This window comes from Staurois parvus, unplaced genomic scaffold, assembly GCF_062004578.1.
Source record: "Staurois parvus isolate SC_StPar_1 unplaced genomic scaffold, SC_StPar_1.0 ptg001181l, whole genome shotgun sequence".
Classification (NCBI taxonomy): Eukaryota; Metazoa; Chordata; class Amphibia; order Anura; family Ranidae; genus Staurois; species Staurois parvus.
In genome coordinates this window covers 862,517-886,331 of record NW_028318977.1, presented here as the reverse complement: position 1 = coordinate 886,331, position 23,815 = coordinate 862,517, and the positions used below count along the sequence as shown (strand labels likewise).

At 45.4% G+C, this 23,815-nt stretch overlaps 1 protein-coding gene across 1 annotated transcript in view; it reads right to left on the bottom strand.

Moving 5' to 3' along the window:
• The window catches only part of IFT172 (intraflagellar transport 172), a 79,151-nt gene that overhangs the window by 31,213 nt on the left and 24,123 nt on the right, over window positions 1-23,815 (bottom strand). The window contains 12 exon segments of the mRNA XM_089659672.1: window positions 2,335-2,455; window positions 4,192-4,270; window positions 4,586-4,834; window positions 6,215-6,292; window positions 7,642-7,734; window positions 8,539-8,623; window positions 12,371-12,478; window positions 12,617-12,753; window positions 19,685-19,852; window positions 20,798-20,910; window positions 22,488-22,573; window positions 23,187-23,290. Of these exon segments, the coding sequence (XP_089515798.1) occupies window positions 2,335-2,455; window positions 4,192-4,270; window positions 4,586-4,834; window positions 6,215-6,292; window positions 7,642-7,734; window positions 8,539-8,623; window positions 12,371-12,478; window positions 12,617-12,753; window positions 19,685-19,852; window positions 20,798-20,910; window positions 22,488-22,573; window positions 23,187-23,290 (1,421 nt within the window).

The window sequence follows — 23,815 nt, the reverse complement described above, 5'->3', positions numbered from 1 at the left end:
TCCTGGTAGAGCAGAAGATGTATAGTACATCTACATCCCACTCCTTTTCTCAAAGCTCCACCCTCTACCTGAATAAGTTGGCCCTGCTGATATACAAATAGGAAACCAGAAATGCTAGTGAGAAAAGAACAAATCAATGATATGATGGACGGGGTAATATATAGATATGGCTATTTTTCAGCGGGAACTCGGGGGAATGCAGTTCCGGCACCTTCAGTACTGAATGTATGTAATGGCAAGAGGTGCTCTGTTGTGCTTGAAGGTTTATTGATGCTGCCCGCTGGGACATCTATTGTCACTGGAGGGAATTACATAGTTACATAATTAGTCTGGCTGAAAAAATACAAAGGTCAGTTCAACCATTAAAAAAAAAAAAAAAGTTATAATCCCATACCCACAGTTGATCCAGAGGAAGGTAAAAAAAACCCCAGCAAAGCACGATCCAATTTGCTCCTGCAGGGAAAAAAATTCCTTCCTGATCCCCCAAGAGGCAATCGGATATTCCCTGGATCAACGTTACCTATAAATGTTATATCCAGTTATATTCTGTGTATCCAAGAAACAATCCAGGACTTTCCTACAGCAATCCACTGAGCTGGCCACAACCAACTCTTGAAGGAGTCTATTCCACATTTTCACAGCTCTTACTGTGAAGAAAGCTTTCCGTATTTGGAGATTACATTTCTTTTCCTCCAGATGTAAAGAGCGCCCCCTTGTCCTCTGTGGGAATAGCTCAGGGGGAATAACTCTACACGAGTTCACTATATGAACCATTGATGTATTTATACATGGTGATCATATCCCCCCCTTATGTATTATACATGGAGATCATATCCCCCTTATGTATTATACATGGAGATCATATCCCCCCCTTATGTATTATACATGGTGATCATATCCCCCCCCTTATGTATTATACATGGTGATCATATCCCCCCTTATGTATTATACATGGTGATCATATCCCCCTTATGTATTATACATGGTGATCATATCCCCCCTTATGTATTATACATGGAGATCATATCCCCCCCTTATGTATTATACATGGAGATCATATCCCCCCTTATGTATTATACATGGAGATCATATCCCCCCTTATGTATTATACATGGAGATCATATCCCCCTTATGTATTCTACATGGTGATCATATCCCCCTTATGTATTCTACATGGAGATCATATCCCCCCTTATGTATTATACATGGTGATCATATCCCCCCTTATGTATTATACATGGAGATCATATCCCCCCTTATGTATTATACATGGTGATCATATCCCCCCTTATGTATTATACATGGTGATCATATCCCCCTTATGTATTATACATGGTGATCATATCCCCCCTTATGTATTATACATGGTGATCATATCCCCCCTTATGTATTATACATGGAGATCATATCCCCCTTATGTATTATACATGGTGATCATATCCCCCCTTATGTATTATACATGGTGATCATATCCCCCCTTATGTATTATACATGGTGATCATATCCCCCCTTATGTATTATACATGGAGATCATATCCCCCCTTATGTATTATACATGGAGATCATATCCCCCCTTATGTATTATACATGGAGATCATATCCCCCCTTATGTATTATACATGGAGATCATATCCCCCTTATATATTATACATGGAGATCATATCCCCCCTTATGTATTATACATGGAGATCATATCCCCCTTATGTATTATACATGGTGATCATATTCCCCCTTATGTATTATACATGGAGATCATATCCCCCCTTATGTATTATACATGGAGATCATATCCCCCCTTATGTATTATACATGGAGATCATATCCCCCTTATGTATTATACATGGTGATCATATCCTCCCCTTATGTATTATACATGGAGAGCATATCCCCCCTTAAATCTTTTTTTGTGTGACAGCTTCTTGTTGCTGGTGGCGGATCCATTGCTGCTGGGGGGGTCAATTGTTGCTGGAAGGGATCCACTGTTGAGGGAGGGGTCTATTGGCTGCTGGGAGATCTGTTGTTACTGCTGGGGTGGTATTTTCTTGCTGGGAAATCTATTGTTGCTGCAGGGGATCTATTTTACTGTTTTTCTTGTTATCATTAACAAATTCCATGAAAATAACTTAGCACCACAAAATGATACTTGGCTCTGTACTCTATAAAAGTAGCAGTACTGGAAGGTGGGTAAGGGGTGGAACCAAGGGACAGTGCTCAGAGATGCGGAGACAAGAAGTGACTCAGATCGTGGGAGCTCCTACACCTATTCTCTGAGAAAAGAAGCCCTGTATGTATGTATATCACACACATACATACAGATCACACACAATATCTTACCCAGCCTCGATGTAGTGATTGATGGCTGCATCCAGCTGTTTCTGCTGCACCAGGAAATCCCCCCAGGACTGCTCCAGTTTTAGTACTTCTGTAGGAAATGCCACTCGAGCCAACTCCACCGCTGGGGACACATACAGGAGACAGAAACCACCAATAATTGGTTCCATAGTCCAATACTGAGATCACTAGGCCCACCAAAAGCCGGTAACAGCCATGGCAGCCAAATCAGTGGTTGTAAACATGAAATATGAACAAAGCCTATCCCTCTATAGTGTGTACTTGTCTCAGTCCAGAGCACTAAGTGTCATTTCTGAGCTCTGCAGACTTTCCTTAGGGCTCCTGGAATGGATCAGAGGGATTCTAAAATGTGACCACTTTGACCAACTGGAATTGCTTTCATCCGTCCCGGAAGCCAGAAGAAAAGCGGGGATTTCAAATCCCCAGACTGATTTGTGGGCTGTGACAGCTAATCACCCAAAGAGGTAAGTACAGCGGGGACCAGGGGGTGGGGAGAGTGTAGGAAAAAGGTGAACAAACCCTTTAATTTGTTAAATGGTGATGCTAGGACAGCGAGTGTCAAGGTGTACTATAAGCACTGCCTCCCTAAGAAGAGTTGTAGGAGAAAGGAAGAACAGCCATTGGCTTTGGTCAAATGAATCCCCTTTTCCTATCACTCCTGAGAGTACTTTACGACACATGTTGGGCAATAATCCTTGATGGTATCAAAGGTGAACCCACAAAGTAAAAGCAATGCTGAAAGGAGCCACCCCACACCTTTATCTTCCTGACAACCTGATAAGTGGGATCATAATTCCTTGTCTTTGATGGCCTTTCACATTCCTGATTCTATACCTTCACTATTATATATCTATGATCGTATTCGATGTTCCTTTTATCTGGACTAGTGGGACCCCGGGACAATAACGTGCCCCATGGATGCAGGATTAGGATACTAGTACCATACATGGAATGTACGAGTATTATTGGGTCTCCGTAAGATTGGGTCCCCCAATGTCTGGTCATCATCAGTCTGGCACCCCCTACTGTCAGGTCACTATCAGTCTAGGATCCCCATTGTCAGGCCACCATCATTCTGGGAACCCCATTGTCAGGTCACCATCATTCTGGGAACCCCATTGTCAGGTCACCATCATTCTGGGACCACCACTGTCAAGTCACCATCAGTTTGGAACCCCAAAAAATAGGCCACCATCAGACTGGGAGCCCACTGTCAAGTCACCTTCAGTCTGGGACCCTCAGTGTCAGGTCACCATCAGTCTGGAACCCCCAGTGTCAGGTTGCCATCAGTCTGCAACCCCCAGCGTTAGGTCGCCATCAGTCTGGAACCCCCAGTGTCAGGTCGCCATCAGTCTGGAACCCCCAGTGTCAGGTCGCCATCAGTCTGGAACCCCCAGTGTCAGGTCGCCATCAGTCTGGAACCCCCAAAGTAAGGTCACCATCAGTCTGGGAGCCCCAATGTCAAGTCATCATCAGTCTGGGGCCCCAAAAGTCAGGCCACTCCTAGTCTGGGAGCTCCAAAGTAAGTCTCCATCAGTCTTGGACCCCCACAATAAGGTCACCATCAGTCTGGAAGCCCCAAAATAAGGGTACCATCAGTCTGGGAGCCCCAAAGTAAGGTCACCATCATCTGGGAGTCCCAATGTCAAGTCTCCATCACTTTGGGACAACCAATGTCAGGGACCCCAAATTTAAGATTTCCATCAGTCTGGAAACCCCAGTGCCAGGTCATTATTATTCTGAGATCTCCATGTCAGATTACAAACATTCTGGGACCCACAATGTTAGGTCACTATGGTTCTGGGTCCTCCAATGTCAGGTCACCATTCTTCTGCTCACCTTTCCTGAAGGCGTTGGCCTTGCAGTAACATTCCAATGCCCGACGGCTGTTATTAATTTTTTCTAATAAGTCCCCTGCCTGGAAAAAAAAAACACCAGTATATAATATCAGGCAAACATCTAGAAACAAAATCCAGCAAGAGTTTACAGAGGAGATCCAGAAGAGTCTACAGAGAAAGTATGAGAAAAACCTAAACGGTCCACAGATAAAGAGAGACAAGATCTAAAAAGTTCTACAGAGAAACTAACAGAAGATTTAGAAGGGTCTATAAAAGTGAGAGATTTAGAAAAATCTATGGAGAAAGTCAAAAGTCCTGAAAGGTCTACAGACAGGTGAGACAGGTAATGGTGAACAGTTTGCAGACATCTAGAAAGATGAAACAGTAAGACTCACCCTCTCGTAGAAGTCTCCTTTAATCAGGGCAGCAGTGACCCTCCCCATGAGATCGGAATTGGCCAGAAGCTGTTCTTGGCTCATACACAAACGGGCTGCTTTTGCTGGGAGCCCGGCATGCAGGTACATGTTGACAGCCGAGATATAGTCACCTTCTTGTTCTCGCACCTCACCCGCTTTCTCCTCCTGCTGACTGTCTGACAAGTATCGCAGGTAGTTGCGCTTCAAACTTTCCAGCTCAGGGTGACCCTGCGAGGGGGACAAGAAAATTCTGTTCAAGATTAAAGTATGCCCCCCCAGTTTCCATTGACCCTTGTGCGTTCCTGTGTCTCCAGTGACCCGTGCGAGCTCCCGTGTCTCCAGTGACCCGTGCGAGCTCCCGTGTCTCCAATGACCCGTGCAAGCTCCCGTGTCTCCAGTGACCCGTGCGAACTCCCGTGTCTCCAATGACCCATGCGAGCTCCCGTCTCCAGTGACCCCTGAGCGTTTCCACGTCTCCAGTGACCCCTGAGCGTTTCCACGTCTCCAGTGACCCCTGAGCGTTTCCACGTCTCCAGTGACCCCTGAGCGTTTCCACGTCTCCAGTGACCCCTGAGCGTTTCCACGTCTCCAGTGACCCCTGAGCGTTTCCACGTCTCCAGTGACCCCTGAGCGTTTCCACGTCTCCAGTGACCCCTGAGCGTTTCCACGTCTCCAGTGACCCCTGAGCGTTTCCACGTCTCCAGTGACCCCTGAGCGTTTCCACGTCTCCAGTGACCCCTGAGCGTTTCCACGTCTCCAGTGACCCCTGAGCGTTTCCACGTCTCCAGTGACCCCTGAGCGTTTCCACGTCTCCAGTGACCCCTGAGCGTTTCCACGTCTCCAGTGACCCCTGAGCGTTTCCACGTCTCCAGTGACCCCTGAGCGTTTCCACGTCTCCAGTGAACCCTGAGCGTTTCCACGTCTCCAGTGAACCCTGAGCGTTTCCACGTCTCCAGTGAACCCTGAGCGTTTCCACGTCTCCAGTGAACCCTGAGCGTTTCCACGTCTCCAGTGACCCCTGAGCGTTTCCACGTCTCCAGTGACCCCTGTGCGTTTCCACGTCTCCAGTGACCCCTGAGCGTTTCCACGTCTCCAGTGACCCCTGAGCGTTTCCACGTCTCCAGTGACCCCTGAGCGTTTCCACGTCTCCAGTGACCCCTGAGCGTTTCCACGTCTCCACTGACCCCTGAGCGTTTCCACGTCTCCACTGACCCCTGAGCGTTTCCACGTCTCCAGTGACCCCTGTGCGTTCCCGTGTCTCCAGTGACATCTGTGCATTCCCGTGTCTCCAGTGACATCTGTGCATTCCCGTGTCTCCAGTGACCCTTATGCGTTTCCGTGTCTCCAGTGACCCTTATGCGTTTCCGTGTCTCCAGTGACCCTTATGCGTTTCCGTGTCTCCAGTAACCCCTGTGCGTTTCCACGTCTCCAATGACCCCTGTGCGTTTCCATGTCTCCAGTGACCCCTGCAAGTTCCTGTGTCTCCAGTGACCCCTGTACGTTCCTTTGTCTCCAGTGACCCCTGTATGCTCCGGTGTCTCCAGTGTGGTGCCCTATATGTGCTGTCTGGGTGGGGAGATTATATTATATTGCTGACACACAGCATACCTTGGTCTCTGCTACAGCGATACATTCATCCCACATGTGTAATTCCTGGTACATGACCATTGCCTCTGTCACCGCATTCTATAGGTGGAAATCGAAAAAGGTACAAGAACAAGAAAAAATAGAAAAAAGGATAGCAACTTAAAGTAATAATAAATGCACTGCATGTTTAATGTAATTTTTGAAGTAAATAATGTGCCAACGTTCCTTAGCTTCTGTTCTCTTTAATTTCGTGAAACGGCTTTCAAGTATCGCTCCAGGTAGTTCTAGCATGCATAGAGTCTCACCTTCCCTAGGCAGATACGCTCATCTCAGGCCTAGTATGCATAGAGTCTCACCTGCTCCAGGTATATATCCCATTCTCAGTCCTAGTATGCACAGAGTCTAACCTGCTCCAGGTAGATCATCCCATCTCAGTCCTAGCATTCAGAGTCTAACCTGCTCCAGGTAGATCATCCCATCTCAGTCCTAGCATGCACAGTCTAACCTGCTCCAGGTAGATCATCCCATCTCAGTCCTAGCATGCACAGTCTAACCTGCTCCAGGTAGATCATCCCATTTCAGTCCTAGCATGCACAGTCTAACCTGCTCCAGGTAGGTCATCCCATCTCAGTCCTAGCATGCAGAGTCTAACCTGCTCCAGGTAGATCATCCCATCTCAGTCCTAGCATGCACAGAGTCTAACCTGCTCCAGGTAGGTCATCCCATCTCAGTCCTAGCATGCACAGAGTCTAACCTGCTCCAGGTAGGTCATCCCATCTCAGTCCTAGCATGCAGAGTCTAACCTGCTCCAGGTAGATCATCCCATCTCAGTCCTAGCATGCACAGTCTAACCTGCTCCAGGTAGATCATCCCATCTCAGTCCTAGCATGCACAGTCTAACCTGCTCCAGGTAGATCATCCCATCTCAGTCCTAGCATGCACAGTCTAACCTGCTCCAGGTAGATCATCCCATCTCAGTCCTAGCATGCACAGTCTAACCTGCTCCAGGTAGGTCATCCCATCTCAGTCCTAGCATGCAGAGTCTAACCTGCTCCAGGTAGATCATCCCATCTCAGTCCTAGCATGCACAGAGTCTAACCTGCTCCAGGTAGGTCATCCCATCTCAGTCCTAGCATGCACAGAGTCTAACCTGCTCCAGGTAGGTCATCCCATCTCAGTCCTAGCATGCAGAGTCTAACCTGCTCCAGGTAGATCATCCCATCTCAGTCCTAGCATGCACAGAGTCTAACCTGCTCCAGGTAGATCATCCCATCTCAGTCCTAGCATGCACAGAGTCTAACCTGCTCCAGGTAGATCATCCCATCTCAGTCCTAGCATGCAGAGTCTAACCTGCTCCAGGTAGATCATCCCATCTCAGTCCTAGCATGCAGAGTCTAACCTGCTCCAGGTAGATCATCCCATCTCAGTCCTAGCATGCAGAGTCTAACCTGCTCCAGGTAGATCATCTCAGCCAGTTTAAAGTTGTGCTGCAGCATGGCCAGTCGGGCTTGAACCTTGTAGCTCCTGGTGCCATCTCCACCCTGGAAGCAGAGAACTGGGGTTAGTGCATTATATAAATATATATATCTGGATTTCACTTCTGGGACGTGCACTGGCTGCCATTCGCTAAATGACTGGAAGGAAGCTTTTAGTGTTACATGTTCCCTGTATGGATTCCAACATCCTCTCCTAATTATAAAGCTGCTCCAACTTACTTATAAGGACAATACCCCAGTTTTCTGCTGTACATGGGGTCTTTTCTCAGTTGTATTTTTTTCTATTTTCTCCTCCGATCCTTATGCCTTTCACCATTTTATAGTGTCCTAACAACATCAAAATTTTCACTTTGTGCTTTAAACTGGGGAAAAATTTGGCAGACACATGGTGCAGTGCTGTGAAAGGAATGTATTTTGTTTATAAAGAAGCCACTGAGATATACCAATGACATTACCAGCCAGCAGCTGCACCAATCACAGATCGGGGTCTGGTAGACAGCTATACCAATGACATAACCAGCCAGGATCTGCACCAATCACAGATCGGGGCCTGGTAGACAGTTATACCAATGACCTAACCAGCCAGGATCTGCACCAATCACAGATCGGGGCCTGGTAGACAGTTATACCAATGACCTAACCAGCCAGGATCTGCACCAGAGACAGAGACCCCAATGACACGTAAGATTTAATCAGTGGATGAGACCTCCAATGAGAATAACTCCGGAATCTCCATGTGTTCTCATTGGATGGAGGATGGAAAAGGGGCCCATTACAAAAACCCAATCCCAGACCTTCACATGACCCTCCTAGTCCAAAATCCTGTCACCCATCTTAGCAGATACTCACATACTCAGCTGCCGCCTGCTCTACAATCTCATTGGTCTCCCGCAGGAATTTGACTTTGGCAACGTCCCCCAGGGCAGCAAAACACCTGAAAGAGGGACAGTTGTGGTATATTTCTATGACTGTTCTATAGTATATGGGCATTCATTACCACTTTCATCACAAATCTTATATAGAACATATCCAGGTACAGGCCTCCCACAGTTCTTATATATACAGCATATCCCAATAAAGACCTCCAACCCAGATCATACACACACACACACACACACACACACACACACACACACACACCCCATATCCCAGAACACGCCACCATCACAGATCATACACACACACACACACACACACACACACCATATCCCATACAGGCCACCATCACAGATCATACACACACCATATCCCATACAGGCCACCATCACAGATCATACACACACACACCCCATATCCCAGAACACGCCACCATCACAGATCATACACACACACACCATATCCCATACAGGCCACCATCACAGATCATACACACACACACACAAACACACACCATATCCCATACAGGCCACCATCACAGATCATACACACACACACACAAACACACACCATATCCCATACAGGCCACCATCACAGATCATACACAAACACACACACACACAAACACACACCATATCCCAGAACACGCCACCATCACAGATCATACACAAACACAAACACGCACCATATCCCATACAGGCCACCATCACAGATCATACATACCCACACTATATTCCAGTACAGGCTTCCATCACAGATCATATATACACACACCATATCCCATACAGGCCCCCATCACAGCTCATACATACACACACTATATCCCAGTACAGGCTTCCATCACAGATCATACATACACACACCATATCCCAGTACAGTCTTCCATCACAGATCATACATACACACACCATATCCCAGTACAGGCTTCCATCACAGATCATACATACACACACTATATCCCAGTACAGGCTTCCATCACAGATCATACATACACACACTATATCCCAGTACAGGCTTCCATCACAGATCATACATACACACACTAAATCCCAGTACAGGCCACCATCACAGATCATACATACACACACTAAATCCCAGTACAGGCCACCATCACAGATCATACATACACACAGTAAATCCCAGTACAGGCCACCATCAAAGATCATACATACACACACCATATCCCAGTACAGGCTTCCATCACAGATCATACATACACACACCATATCCCAGTACAGGCTTCCATCACAGATCATACATACACACACCATATCCCAGTACAGGCTTCCATCACTGATCATACATACACACACTATATCCCAGTACAGGCTTCCATCACAGATCATACATACACACACTATATCCCAGTACAGGCTTCCATCACAGATCACACATACACACACTATATCCCAGTACAGGCTTCCATCACAGATCATACATACACACACTATATCCCAGTACAGGCTCCCATCACAGATCATACATACACACACCATATCCCAGTACAGGCTACCATCACAGATCATACATACACACACCATATCCCAGTACAGGCTTCCATCACAGATCACACATACACACACTATATCCCAGTACAGGCTTCCATCACAGATCATATATACACACACTATATCCCAGTACAGGCTCCCATCACAGATCATACATACACACACCATATCCCAGTACAGGCTTCCATCACAGATCATACATACACACACTATATCCCAGTACAGTCTTCCATCACAGATCATATATACACTGGGGGAAATAATGATTGGATCCCCTGCAGATTTTGTAATTTGCCCACTTACAGAGAAATGAAGGGTCTATAATTTTTATCATAGGTGTTTTTTAAATTATAGAGACAGAACATCAACCAAAAATCCAGAAACAACACACGATACAAATGTTATAAATGGAGTTGCACTTCAGTGAGTAAAATAAGTATTTGATCCCCGAGCAAAACATGACTTAATAGTTGGTGAAGAATCCTTGTTGGGAAGCACAGAGGTAAGATGTTCCTTGTAGTTGGTGGAGGAACCCTTGTTGGGAAGCACAGAGGTAAGACGTTCCTTGTAGTTGGTGGAGAACCCTTGTTGGGAAGCACAGAGGTAAGATGTTCCTTGTAGTTGGTGGAGGAACCCTTGTTGGGAAGCACAGAGGTAAGACGTTCCTTGTAGTTGGTGGAGAACCCTTGTTGGGAAGCACAGAGGTAAGACGTTCCTTGTAGTTGGTGGAGAACCCTTGTTGGGAAGCACAGAGGTAAGATGTTCCTTGTAGTTGGTGGAGGAACCCTTGTTGGGAAGCACAGAGGTAAGACGTTTCTTGTAGTTGGTGGAGATCCCTTGTTGGGAAGCACAGAGGTAAGACGTTCCTTGTAGTTGGTGGAGAACCCTTGTTGGGAAGCACAGAGGTAAGACGTTCCTTGTAGTTGGTGGAGAACCCTTGTTGGGAAGCACAGAGGTAAGACTTTCCTTGTAGTTGGTTCCCAGGTTTTCAGACATCTCAGGAGGGATTTTGGTCCACTCTTCTTTACAGATCTTCTCTAAATCCTTAAGGTCTCTTGGCTGTCACTTGACAATTCGAAGTTTCAGCTCCCTCCATAAATTTTCTACAGGATTAAGGTCTGGAGACTGGCTAGACCACTCCATGACCTTCATGTGCTTCTTCTTGAGCCATTTCTTTGTTGTCTTGGTCGTACGTTTTGGGTCACTCTTATGCTGGAAGACCCATCCACGACCCATCTTCAGTATTCTGGATGAGGGAAGAAGGCTGTCATCTAAGGTTATACAATACATGGCTCCGTCCGTTGGTCCCTCAATGTGACAAAAATGGCCTGTACAATTAGCAGAGAAAAAGCCCCAAAGCATAATGCTTCCACCTCCATGCTTGACTGTAGGGATGGTGTTCTTAGGGTCATAGTCAGCATTTTTCTTCCTCCAGACATGGCGAGTCGAGTTAATTTAAAAAAACTCAACTTTGGTCTCATCTGACCACAGCACTTTCTTCTAATCCTTCTCTGAATCATTTAGATGTTCATTGACAAACTTCAGACAGGCCTGTACATGTGTGTTCTTGAGGAGGGGGGCCTTGCAGGCGCTGCAGGATTTGAGTCCATGGCGGCGTAATGTGTCACCAATGGTTTGTTTGGTGGCTGTATTCCCAACTGCTTTGAGTTCCTTCACAAGCTCCTCCTGTGTAGTTCTGGGCTGATGCCTCACTTTTCTCATGATCATCCTTACCCCATGAGGCAAAATCTTGCATGGAGCTCCAGACTGAGGGCAATTGATGGTTATTTTGTATTTCTTCCATTTGCCCAACAGTTGTCTCCTTCTCAGCAAGTTTCTTGCTGATGGTCTTGTAGCCCATTCCAGCCTTTTACATGTCTACAATCTTGTCCCTGATATCCTTTGACAGCGCTTTGGTCTTGCTCATGATGGAATAGGCATTTGAATGGAAGAAAGATATTCTGTGGACAGGTGTCTTTTATACACATAACAAGTTGTCATTAGAAGAACCTTCTTAAAATTGACAGGAGTAACCTGTGTACCACATGAGCACAGAGCCAGTCTGTGGGAGCCAGAATTATTGTTGGTTGGTGGGGGTTCAAATACGTATTTTACTCACTGAAATGCAACTCAACTTATAACATTTGTTATATTTTTTTCTGGATTTTTTCTTGATATTCTGTCTCTATCATTTAAAATACAACTGTGATAAAACTTATAGACCGTTCATTTCTTTGTAAATTGACAAACTTACAAAATCTGCAGGGGATCAAATAATTATTTTCCCCACTACCTACCTCTGGGCGACATGCAGGTGGCGGCCCTCCAGAGACAGTTTGCTGAGGGTCTTCCACATTGCTTCAGTCTCTGTGGACATCTCCAGAGTCTCCAAGAAAGCGACAGCTCTGTGTACAGTGGAGAGGAATGTTATAGGTCATATTTATAAGAACTACTACTTCTATTTACTATACTTATTACATTGTACTTAGAGCCCTATGGATGCTAGAATCTCCCCGGCAGCCAAGACAGAGTGGACATCATACCTGTAGTAGTCTCCGTCATCAATGGCCGTCCCAAACTCTATAAGGCCTTCATCCAAGGCGTAGGATATTGTATTAACCCCTTCGGAGACAACCACTTCAGTCTTTCCCTCATTCCTCTCCAGCTCCACAATGTCACCCTATTAGAGTGAGAAGAAGACATAATTTACACAAAGAAGGTCATCGCTAGAGGCTGCAAATGAAAAGGTTCAATTCATACAGGACAGGATGATTAGTAGAACATTACATGACACCTAACATCCTCAGATTCTCCAGCTGATCTAGAGCAAGGCAAAACAGTAATGACTAAGGTTGTGTGGGCTGAAACACGTCAAGTTTGTGTATATGCAATTTGTATTCTGTGATCTTCTAATAAATACAGGAATTTAAAGAACATCCAGGGTCGTACGGATCCTTCCTTACCCAAGTACTTATGAAGGGCCTGGACTGTGTCAGCAGACTTTGATTAAGATAGAAGTCTATAAGAATGCAAAACTCGCTTGAAGTAGGTCGAATGCAGGTAAGAATGAGGTCAACAGAAGGTCAGAAGGAGCTCAACCACTGGTCAAATGTAGGTCAGAAAAAGTTCAACTGCAGGTCAAATGCACCTATAGGTGAATTCTATATGATCTACGAAGAGTCTCCATGTGATCTCATGATGAAGCTGTCAACAGCAGCTCAAAGCCCTTTGACATGGAGGTCAGCAGGAGGAACCAGTGAGAGCTGTGGGGAACCCAGGGGACGGACACTCCTGGAAGTGTTGGTTTCCCAGAGGACTTTAGTGGACGACTCTTTGGAATTGAAGCAGCGTTTGATGGCGCAGGCAGCTAAAAAAAAGGTATTTATAGTATTTGTAGCTGCCAACTTAATTTTTTGCAGGGGGAAACTGGAGCTCCTCCATGTATCTCAACAGGGTTGCTTTATATTTTATCCTTTTAGGAAAGCCTCCACTTAAATAAATCTTTTGTATTTGCCAGAAAAAATCCTGTGGAAGAATATACCATGTTTTCACAGCTTTGCTATTGGAAAGGTTCTGCAGAAAGACATTCACTTTCAAGCTCATTTTTTACAGTTTTTCATATGGACCCTCTTTATTTGGTAATCAAATCCCCCTAACCATCTCCCCCCATGAAGAAGACCTCCAGACGTGTGCTATACCTACGTAGACTGCCTGCAGCGAGGTTGTAGTGTGCGTTGTCTGTCGACAATTCAAGGGAACTTCTAAGGATGTTAATTGTTCCTATTTTTTTGTCCATTTTTGTCTGGAATAACTCCTGAAAACTAACAGTGCACTTCCTAACATCAGCTCACTTTCTGAGCCTAGGCACTCTTGTCCTGTATCTTCATAGCTGTTTATCTGCAGTGTAAGATCATCTAGGGAACTGAAAATATCAATCAAGTGTCGCGTTTCACTTCTGATTTAAACCAAAACAACCAACATAAATGTCTTTTAATAAGTGTCCATGTGCTGATATTTCATATGGCTGTACATCTTCACAGATGCTTAAATTGCAAATAACCTCTTGAAACCCCTCGTGCAATTATACACTGCAAACCGATGTGTGTACACCTCCACTGGATGTACGCTCACCTGGTGTAGATGACCAACTGCTACGTGAGGTTATACAGTTGCAAGAAAAAGTATGTGAACCCCTTGGGATTACGTGGAGTTTTGCATGAATTGGGCATAAAATGTGCTCTGAACGTCATCTAAGTCACAACAATAGACGAACACAGTCTGCTGAACATAATACTACACAAACATTAGATGTTGCCATGGTTTAATTGCACATAACATGTAAACATTCACAGTGCAGGGAGGAAAAAGTATGTGAGGCCCTAGCTTAATGACTTCTCCCAGAGCTAATTGGAGCCAGGAGTGAGCCAACCTTGACTCCAATCAGTGTGATGATATTGGATGTGTTGCTGACAGCTGTTCTGCCCTTAAAAAACACACACCTGTTTTGGGTTTACTGGTTTCAAGAAGCACTGTCTGATGTGAACCATGCCTCGCAGAAAAGAGCTCTCAGAAGACCTACGATCAAGAATTGTTGACTTGCATGAAGCTGGAAAGGGTTACATAAGTATCTCCAAAAGCCTTGATGTTCATGTGTCCACGGTAAGACAGACTGTCTACAAATGGAGAAAGTTTAGCACTGTTGCTACTCTCCCTAGGCGGGGTCATCCTGTAAAAATGACTGCAAGAGCACAGCGCAGAATGCTGCATGAGGTAAAGAAGAATCCCAGAGTGTCAACTAAAGACCTACAGAAATCTCTGACACATGCTAACATTTTTGTTGACACATCTACAATAGGGAAAACATTAAACAAGAATGGAGTACATGGGAGGACACCACGGAGGAAGCCATTGCTGTCCAAAAAGAATATTGCAGCACGTTTGAAGTTTGCAAAAGAGCACCTGGATGTTCCACAGCACTACTGGCAAAATATACTGTGGACAGATGAAACCAAGATTGAGTTGTTTGGGAAGAACACACAACACTATGTGTGGAGAAAAAAAGGCACAGCACACCAACATCAAAACCTCATCCCCACTGTAAAACATGGCGGAGGGAGCATCATGGTTTGGGGCTGCTTTGCTGCCTCAGGGCCTGGACAGATTGTTGTCATTGATGGGAAAATGAATTCCAGAGTTTATCAAGACATTTTGCAGGAAAACGTACGACCGTCTGTCCGCCAACTGAAGCTCCGCAGAGGATGGGTGATGCAACAGGACAATGACCCAAAGCATACAAGAAATTCAACAAAACAATGGCTGCAACAGCACAGAATACACCTTCTGGAGTGGCCCAGTCAGAGTCCTGACCTCAACCCGATTGAAATGCTGTGGCATGACCTTAAGAGAGCGATTCACACCAGACATCCCAAGAATATTGCTACACTGAAACAGTTTTGTGAAGAGGAGTGGTCCAAAATTACTCCAGATCGTTGTGCAGGTCTGATCTGCAACTACAGGAAACGTTTGGTTGAGGTTATTGCTGCCAAAGGAGGGTCAACCGGTTATTAAGTCCAAAGGTTCACATACTTTTTCCTCCCTACACTGTGAATGTTTACATGTTATGTGCAATTAAACCATGGCAAAATCTAATGTTTGTGTAGTATTATGTTCAGCAGACTGTGTTCTTCTATTGTTGTGACTTAGATGACGTTCAGAGCACATTTTATGCCCAATTCATGCAAACATCCACGTAATCCCAAGGGGTTCACATACTTTTTCTTGCAACTGTATATAGCATGTGTCCCTTATATGGACTGATATATGATGTCCGATGAGCATGAGTCTGCTCCACTCTCCTAGCTGTCCTCCTCCATCAGATAAATACTGAAAAAAGATGACCAAAACATAGTGCTTTATCCTTACAAAAGATTAATTGGCAAAGCAATAGCCAGTATTCCCTCTTTGACGTCACGGCGCTCGTAGGAGTGCGGTACAGCTGGCTGCAGATTAGCGGTTGGAGGATCCATATCAGTAGCAGTGCCTTGTTGGAGTTACTTTACAAGACACGATATTACACATCATACATGTAAGTGGACTACTGGATATTGTTTTATCAATAAATCTTTTGTAAGGATAAAGCACTATGTTTTGGTCATCTCTTTTCAGTATTTATCTGATGGAGGAGGACAGCTAGGAGAGTGGAGGAGACTCGTGCTCATTGGACATCATATCAGCCCACATAAGGGACACATGCTGTATATGACCTCACTTAGAGGTTTGGTCATATACACCAGGTGAGAGCACATCCAGTGGAGGTGTACACACATCGGTTTGCAGTGTATAATTGCACGAGGGGTTTCAAGAGGTTATTTGCAATTTAAGCATCTGTGAAGATATACAACCATATAGAATATTGGTCTCCAAACTGCGGCCCTTTGCTTGCCTCTATCCGGCCCTCGGGGGACTATTCCTCCCACTGACACCAACAAGGAGGCACAATTTCTTCCACTAGCACCAGCTATGGGGCATTTTGGCCTTCCACTGATATAAACAATTAGGTACTATTCCTCCAACTAATACCAAGGATGGAGCACTATTCCTTCTTCTTTTACCAATGATGGGGCACTATTCTTCCACCTGACACCAATGATGGGGCATTATACATCTCACTGACACCAATAATGGGGCACTATTCCTCCCACTGATACCAATGATGGAGAATTATTCCTCTCACTGATACCAATGATGGTGCACTGCTCCTCCCACTGACACCAATGACGGGACACTATTCCTTCCACTGATACCAATGATGGGACACTATTCCTCTCACTGATACCAATGATGGGGCACTATTCCTCCCACTGACACCAATGATGGGGCACTATTCCTCCCACTGATACCAATGATGGGGCACTATTCCTCCCACTGACACCAATGATGGGGCACTATTCCTCCCACTGATACCAATGATGGTGCACTATTCCCCCCCACTGATACCAATGATGGGACACTATTCCTCCCACTGACACCAATGATGGGGCACTATTCCTCCCACTGACACCAATCATGGGGCACTATTCCTCCCACTGATACCAATGATGGGGCACTATTCCTCCCACTGATACCAATGATGAGGCACTATTCCTCCCACTGACACCAATGATGGGGTACTATTCCTCCCACTGATACCAATGATGGGGCACTATTCCTCCCACTGACACCAATGATGGGGCACTATTCCTCCCAGTGATACCAATGATGGGACACTATTCCTCCCACTGATACCAATGATGGGACACTATTCCTCCCACTGACACCAATGATGGGGCACTATTCCTCCCTCTAAAACCAATGATGGGGCACTATTCCTCCCACTGATACCAATCATGGGGCACTATTCCTCCCACTGATACCAATGATGGGACACTATTCTTCCCACTGATACCAATGATGGGGCACTATTCCTCCCACTGATACCAATGATGGGACACTATTCCTCCCACTGATACCAATGATGGGGCACTATTCCTGCCACTGATACCAATGATGGGGCATTATTCCTCCCACTGATACCAATGACGGGGCACTATTCCTCCCACTGATACCAATGACGGGGCACTATTCCTCCCACTGATACCAATGACGGGGCACTATTCCCCCCACTGATACCAATGATGGGGCACTATTCCTCCCACTGATACCAATGATGGGACACTATTCCTCCCACTGATACCAATGATGGGACACTATTCCTCCCACTGATACCAATGATGGGACACTATTCCTCCCACTGATACCAATGATGGGACACTATTCCTCCCACTGATACCAATGATGGGGCAGTATTCCTCCACTGATACCAATGATGGAACACTATTCCTCCCACTGATACCAATGATGGGGCACTATTCCTCCCACTGATACCAATGATGGGACACTATTCCTCCCACTGATACCAATGATGGGGCACTATTCCTGCCACTGATACCAATGATGGGGCATTATTCCTCCCACTGATACCAATGACGGGGCACTATTCCTCCCACTGATACCAATGACGGGGCACTATTCCTCCCACTGATACCAATGACGGGGCACTATTCCCCCCACTGATACCAATGATGGGGCACTATTCCTCCCACTGATACCAATGATGGGACACTATTCCTCCCACTGATACCAATGATGGGACACTATTCCTCCCACTGATACCAATGATGGGACACTATTCCTCCCACTGATACCAATGATGGGGCAGTATTCCTCCACTGATACCAATGATGGAACACTATTCCTCCCACTGATACCAATGATGGAACACTATTCCTCCCACTGATACCAATGATGGGGCACTATTCCTCCCACTGATACCAATGATGGAACACTATTCCTCCCACTGATACCAATGATGGAACACTATTCCTCCCACTGATACCAATGATGGAACACTATTCCTCCCACTGATACCAATGATGGGACACTATTCCTCCCACTGATACCAATGATGGGACACTATTCCTCCCACTGATACCAATGATGGGGCACTATTCCTCCCACTGATACCAATGATGGGGAACTATTCCTCCCACTGATACCAATGATGGGGCACTATTCCTCCCACTGATACCAATGATGGGGCAATATTCCTCCCACTGATACCAATGATGGGGCACTATTCCTCCCAATAATACCAATGATGGGCCACTATTCCTCCCTCTAATACCAATGATGGGGCACTATTTCTCCCTCTAATACCAATCATGGGGCGCTGTTCCTCCCTCTAATACCAATGATGGGGCACTGTTCCTCCAACTAATACCAATAGCTGGACACTATTCCTCCTTCCACTGACTACAAGCACTATGTCATTTTTTTTTACTCCTACTGGCGCTGTGACATTTTCTACTCCCACTGGCCACTCTGGCCCTCCTAAAGTACGAAGGTCAGTAAAACTGGCAAATTGTTTCGAAAGTTTGGAGACCCCTGATATAGAATATCAACACATGGACACTTATTAAAAGACGTTTATGTTGGTTGTTTTGATTTAAATCAGAAGTGAAGCGTGGCACTTGATTGATATTTTCTGTTACATAACACATTTTGTATGGGTATGTGAATAGTGTGAGCGATTCACAATTTTATTAATATTTATAAATATTATTTTGTATCACTAATTCGACATTGCAGTTCACAAGATTCTGTATTTTATACATTGTGTCATCCAAGGCACTACTGCCTCTGACTGATCACATGTCAATCACACTAGATATGGAGTGAGATTTGATGCCACTACTGTACAGCTCACCGTTCTCTTTGCTGGAGAAGAAGCTGTGGACCTGCAGTGCAAGGATCTCTCTGCTTCTGCTTCATTCTTTCTATGGATCTGTTCCTCCTCCACCTCTATCATCTCACCAGTCATCAGGGGGTAACTCTGACATGAGAAAGCAAAGCCTTGCTTTGCTACCAATATGGCCCGCCTCCGCTAAGACATTACTGATGACTAGTCTTTTTTGAGCACAGCTTCAACAGAACAGGTACTCAGAGTGTCACATATATCTGGCCTTCTACAAAGAACAATGTTATATAAAAATGCTCTCTAACCCCAAAGTTACCTTGATTGGGAACATTGAGACCCGCTCTGGAGAATCAATATTGTACCAGACACAGAGATTACTGCGGTTCTGTGCTACCACTACGTCACTTCCCGGTACCCACTGCACATATGAGCAGTAATTCAAAATGGTTGTCTTCTGGCCATCTGAGACATCAAAAATGTTCAACTGTATGGACACAAGGAAAGGGAAGAATTGTAGCATTAATAGGAAACCTCAACAAATGGAGGGGAAGGTAGAAATAGGACAGGTGCATTAGATAGGGGAAGGCAACAGAGCCACAAATGAAGAGGCAAATGTTGAATAGGATAAAAGAGAAAAGCATGTAAAAGGTAAGTGAAGAGAAGAGCTGGGGCAGTGAGGAGCCAAGAACAGGTAAGGACAGTATGAGGAGGTAGAGTACACATTAGGGCTGGAAGAGCGACAAGCACAGGATAGGAGAGGACAATATGTAGAGGTGGATTACACATCAGGGCTGCAACAGTGAAGAGCACATGACAGGAGAGGACAATATGCAGAGTACACATCAGAGCTGGAACAGTGAAAAACACAGGACAGGAGAAGACAATATGAAGAGGTAGAGTACACATCAGGGCTGGAACAGTGAAGAGCACAGGACAGGAAAGGACAATATGTAGAGTACACTTCAGGGCTGGAACAGTGAAGAGCACGGATAGGAAAGAACAGTATGTAGATTACACATCAGGGCTGGAACATTGAAGAGCACAGGACAGGAGAGGACAATATGTAGAAGTAGATTACACATCAGGGCTGGAACATTGAAGAGCACAGGACAGGAGAAGACAATATGTAGAGGTAGAGAACACATCAGGGCTGGAACAGTGAAGAGGACAGGACAGGAAAGGACAATATGTAGAGTACACATCAGTGCTGGAACATTGAAGAGCACAGGGCAGGCGAGGACAATATGTAGAGTACACATCAGGGCTGGAACAGTTAAGAGCAAAGGGCAGGTGAGGATAATATGGGGAGTCAAGTGCATATCAGACTAGAATAATTAGGAATACAAGAGAAGAGAGGAGAAGAGAATGGAGAGGTGAGGAGAGTCCATATGGATGGGGTAGAAGATCACAGAAGGTCCATCTCTCTCACTCGAAGTTTTTTGTCCCTGAAGAGCAGCTTGCGGCCAGTTTCATTCAGCTCCAGCCAGTCGATCTTAGTGTCATGGGTGACCATCCCAATATTATACCCAGTGAGGAGATCCACTGCCAGAAACAGTAAGAAAATAGTCAATTGGTAAACATAGATAGAAAGCCAGGTACCTGTTGTTAGTCTATCATATATGTGAAGATGAGGAGAAACCCACAGTCAGTATGCATGTAGGATGGGTCATTGTATGTGAGAAGATGGGACAAAAACCTATGGATGGGTCTGTGTATGTGGACCCAAAGACCTTAAGATGGGTCACTCTATGTGGGCAAGGCGGAGAAGACACCTACTGGTGGGCCATTGTTTCTGGAAAGTGCAATAGTCACTTATAGTTGTACCAGCATGTGGAAGGTAAAGCAAACACCTATAGATGGGTCAGAATGTGGATAAGGTAAAGGAGAGGTCTATAGATGGGTCATTGTTTGTGGAAGGTGGAATAGAGAACTATAGATGGGTCAGTATGCAGCTAACGTGGAGCAGACATGTACAGATGAGTCAATGTATATGGGCAAAATACAGCAGAAACCTGCAGATGAATCATTATCTGTGGAAGGTGTACTAGAGACATATAGATGGTCATTGTATCTTGAAGGTGGAGCAGACACCTACAAATGGGTCACTGTATGTTAAAGGTAGAGAAGACACCTATCGATGGGTCACTGTATGTTGAAGGTAGAGAAGACACCCACAAATGGGTCACTGTATGTGGAAGGTGAGCAGAAATCTACAGATGGGTCATTGTATGTGGACGGTATGCAGACACCTTTGGATGAGTCACTGTATGTTGAAGGTGGAGCAGATACTTATAGATAGGTCATTGCATGTGGAAGGTGGAGTAGACACATATAGATGGGTCACTGTAGGTGGAAGGTGGAGTAGACACCAAAAGATGGGTCATTGTATGTGGAAGGTGGATCAAACACCTATAGATGGGACAATGTATGTGGGCAAAGTAGACAAGACAGCTATTGATGGGTTAGAGTATGTTGGAATATTGAACAGACCCTTATAGATGGACTTTGTATATGGCAGGTCCAGAAAACACCTATAGATTGGACAATGTATGTGGAAGTGGAGCAAACACCAAAAGATGAGTCAATGTATGTGTTCAAAGTAGAGCCGCCACCTATAGATGGATCGTTGTATGTTGGAATATGGAACAGACATCTATAGATCGGTCAGCATGAGGTCAAGGTGGGGCGGTTGGAAGTAGGAAGGTGGAGTAGAAACTTATAGATGGATCAGTGTATGTTGGAAAATGGAACAGACACCTATAGATGGGTTAGCATGAGGTCAAGGTGGAGCAGGTAGGAAGGTGGAGTAGACACTTATAGATGGGACATTGTAATTAGAAGGTGGGGTTGACACCTCCAGATGGGTCAGTATGTGTTCAAGGTGTAGAAGACACCTAGAGATGGATCAGGATATGTGGGGAGGAGTGGAAGAGATAACTATAAATTGGTCACTATGTGGCCAACATGAAGCAGACATATGAATAGTTGACCCTGAGTAGATAGGTGGTATATGTGCCATGTGGAGATGCCACTGTGGACCTTCTGAACCCTGGATTTGATACAACAGCGAGGACAGCTGAACATGGCATGTGAATGTTTGGCTTCTCCTGGTAATTTACCTATAGCGATGGTCTTCATGTCAATCAGATAGGCCAGCTTTTTGTTGTCCTCTATACCGCGCTGCTTCCTCTCATTCAGACGGACGCTGCACACAGACAAAGCAGTGGATCAAATTTGCTGTGATAATCTTTGCTTCAGCATCGATTTCTTGGTGTGTTAAATCTCTACATCAAAACAAAGTGGTTTCTTGCCCCAAAACCCAAGTAGCTACTGTGCGGACGCCCACTGGATCTTACTGTAATGTTTTATGGGTATGGACTTCCCAGGATCATATTAATTACTAACTTTTACTCACTTATGGCCTTTATGGTAATTAACTTGCTTGAATGGCTCCACCATATCATGTCAATGGACATTCACAGTAAATTCTGGTAATTAGGAGGTCAGTGTAGATTTCTATAAAATATACTGTGGCCAGTTATTTTTGTAGTTGTTGCTTGGGATTAAAACCTTTATCCATCGAATACTGGGGCCCAAACTGGCTTTCCACATGGAATTTTTGGTAAGTGATGGGATTATGGCTATTCTATGGTTGAGGGTTTGGATTACAGTAAAATTACTCAGCACACAAGAGTGATAAAAATGTATAATTTACCACGGTCAAAATTCAATGTATCATTGAGGTGCAGATAGGAAGTGCTGTACCCCCCCCCCCTTTTCCCCACCCTGAAGATCCATGCCATGGTAGTCAGACTTACCTGATGAGATGGGGGTTCATGAACTCCGTGCGGACGGTCCCCAGTACCTCACTACGACCGTACTCCACCAGCGTCAGCTCCCCAGCATTGAAGATCATACAGACCTGACAGATAAACAGATGTTATGACCGACGAGGGACCCCTTACCCCCAGATCACTAGCAATGGTCTGGGATACGTGAGGGGGAAATGCAAAGATATTAATAGAGAGACAACATGGGGCCTCCAATCAATCCCAGACAGAGAATGACCGGGGAGGGGTGCAGGGGATGCGGAAAAAGGTAGAATATTGGAGTGTACAGGGAATACACACAGAGCTTTGGGGGGCAGGGGAAGAGGCAGGCAGAATATTGGGGCAGCAGGGTGGAGGCGGGTAGATCTTTTTGGTGTGGTGGCCTAGACACATGGAATTCTAGGGCAGCAGCAGCTAGAATTTTGGATGCAACAGTGGAGGCAGGCAGAATTCTGGGGCATCTGCAGATAAAATTCTGGGGTACAGTGGCAGAGGCAGGCAGAATTTCAGGGCAGTGGATAGAAGCAGGCAGAATTCTGGGGCAGCAGGGTGGAGACAGGCAGAATTTGAGGTGCGGGGCAGGCAGAATTTTGGGGTAGAGGGATGGAAGCAGGCAG